The 1,983-nt window shown below is 38.4% G+C and overlaps 1 protein-coding gene across 1 annotated transcript; it reads right to left on the bottom strand.

The window, feature by feature from the left end:
• Positions 1–652: 652 nt before the first annotated feature.
• Positions 653–1,390, bottom strand: LOC140180240 (uncharacterized). Its single transcript, XM_072220692.1, has one exon. The coding sequence runs from the start codon at positions 1,388–1,390 to the stop codon at positions 653–655; it is 738 nt and encodes a 245-aa protein (XP_072076793.1).
• Between the last annotated feature and the right edge of the window lie 593 nt (positions 1,391–1,983).

The raw sequence follows: 1,983 nt of genomic DNA, 5'->3' as shown, positions 1-1,983 counted from the left end.
GTAACGGGGCAGTATACACAGTATTAGAGGGAGGATAAGGGAGACAATGGAACTTTCCAACACAGCATGACTCACAAGGATTATTTTTATTAGCAGAAGCAACAACATTACATGACTTTAGAACAGAAACAACAACATTATTGGAAGGATGGCCTAGTCTATTATGCCAAAGAAGAAATTGGTTATCTGCTGTAGACATAGTTGAGACAAACGCAGCTGGGTTACTTGATGAAGTGAAGTTGAGGAACTTGTACATTTCCTTTTCAACCTCCCCATGTATGACAATATTTTTAGTTGCCTGAGATTTTACACAGCAGCCGTTAGAGTAGAACTCAAAATAAACATCATTATCACAACAGAATTTGTACACACTAACCAAATTCTTTGTGATATTAGGGACATGAAGCAGTTTGTATAGCAAGAAGTTTCTGTTACTTAAATTAGTTTTGAAATAAGAGTTTCCAACAAGGTTAATATGCAAACCTGATCCATCTCCTATGATCACTTGATCCGTCCCTTCATAGTTTTCTTTCTCAATCAGATTTTGCTGATCTAAGGTCATGTGGTATGTAGCACCCGAATCTGGATACCAACTATGATCTTGTAAGGTTGCTGGTGTGGCTAGCACATTGCTCAGATTGGCTTGCACTTCTTACAGCGGATGTGACCTATTGTATTGTGTTCTTGACTCATTATTCCTCTTATACATGTACCAACAATTCTTGGCAGTGTATCCAGGCTTATCACACACTTGACAAATAGGTCTTGCATTGTTGAATTGTCTTGAATTTTCGTTGTTATTGTTGTTACTTGAGCTATTGCCACTGAACTTGTTCCCTCCTTGAGACCTTGAACTGTAATACTGTGTACCAGTCTGTCCACTTTCATTATAGAAGCCTTTTCCACCTCTCATGTTTCGGCCACCACCTCGAGAACCACCTTTAAATCCACCTCTTGCATTAAAGTTTTGCGAGTATCCTTGTGTGTTGTGTGCTACGTTTGCTTGCATAAACAAATCTGACTTTTTAAACCTCTCCAACATGCTTTCATGAGTTAATAGGAGTGATTCCAGTTTTCCAACAGTGATACTTACTGGTCTTGCAACCACAGAGGTAATTACCATGCCATATTCCTCAGTCAAGCCATTCAAGATTGCATTGACATGGTCACTCTCCCTCATTGGTTCTCCTACAGAAGCTAATGCATCAATTGTCCCTTTTAAAGCTAACACATGTTCACTTACTGAATTTCCTATTTTGATTGTGCTCAGTTTGTTCTTTAGCTGAATTATTCTTGCTCTAATTTGTGAAGAAAAATGATCATCTAACCTTTTCCAGATCTCATGTGAGTAAACACAACCTACCATTCGAGTTGTGAAGGGCTTGGTCATCGAAGCAAGAAGCCAAGATTTCAACAATGCGTCTTGTCTTTTCCAAATTGCAAACTCTGGTGTGATTCATCCAGATTCATCAAAGCATTGAGGGATTCTTTCTCCTGTGATGTGGTGAAGCAGATTGTGACCTTCAATTGTGGACTCAGCTTGATCTTTTCACTATAGGAAGTTATCATCATCAAGCTTCATGGAGATTGGGGAAGAGGTGAAGCTTGGAGCTGCAATCGTTTGATTCATTGTGACTTCTAATGTTGATGAGCTATCTACCATTGAAATCAAGCTCTGATACCATGTAAAGGTATCAGACTTAAAGAAGAAGAGTAGAAGAGTAAGAACAGAAAAGGGATTTGAAGATTGAAGACTGAATGAAGAGAGAAAGAGAAGAGTATTCTGTATTTGCTGAATTATTAGAAAGGTAAAGTTGAGGCACTTGTGTTCAGTTACAACACTTATAGCACAGCTGTCATCATACATTGTGAATCCTACACATGCTAAATTAACTGCACTAACAAAACTCTAACTGATCTAACTATTTGGGTTAGCTAAACCATATTAAGCTAACTATGCTGAGCTGGCTAACTAACTCTCTT

Source organism: Arachis hypogaea, chromosome 16 (genome assembly GCF_003086295.3).
Source record: "Arachis hypogaea cultivar Tifrunner chromosome 16, arahy.Tifrunner.gnm2.J5K5, whole genome shotgun sequence".
NCBI lineage: Eukaryota > Viridiplantae > Streptophyta > Magnoliopsida > Fabales > Fabaceae > Arachis > Arachis hypogaea.
The sequence above is the reverse complement of the archived record's forward strand: the minus strand, read 5'-3'. Positions and strand labels throughout refer to the sequence as shown.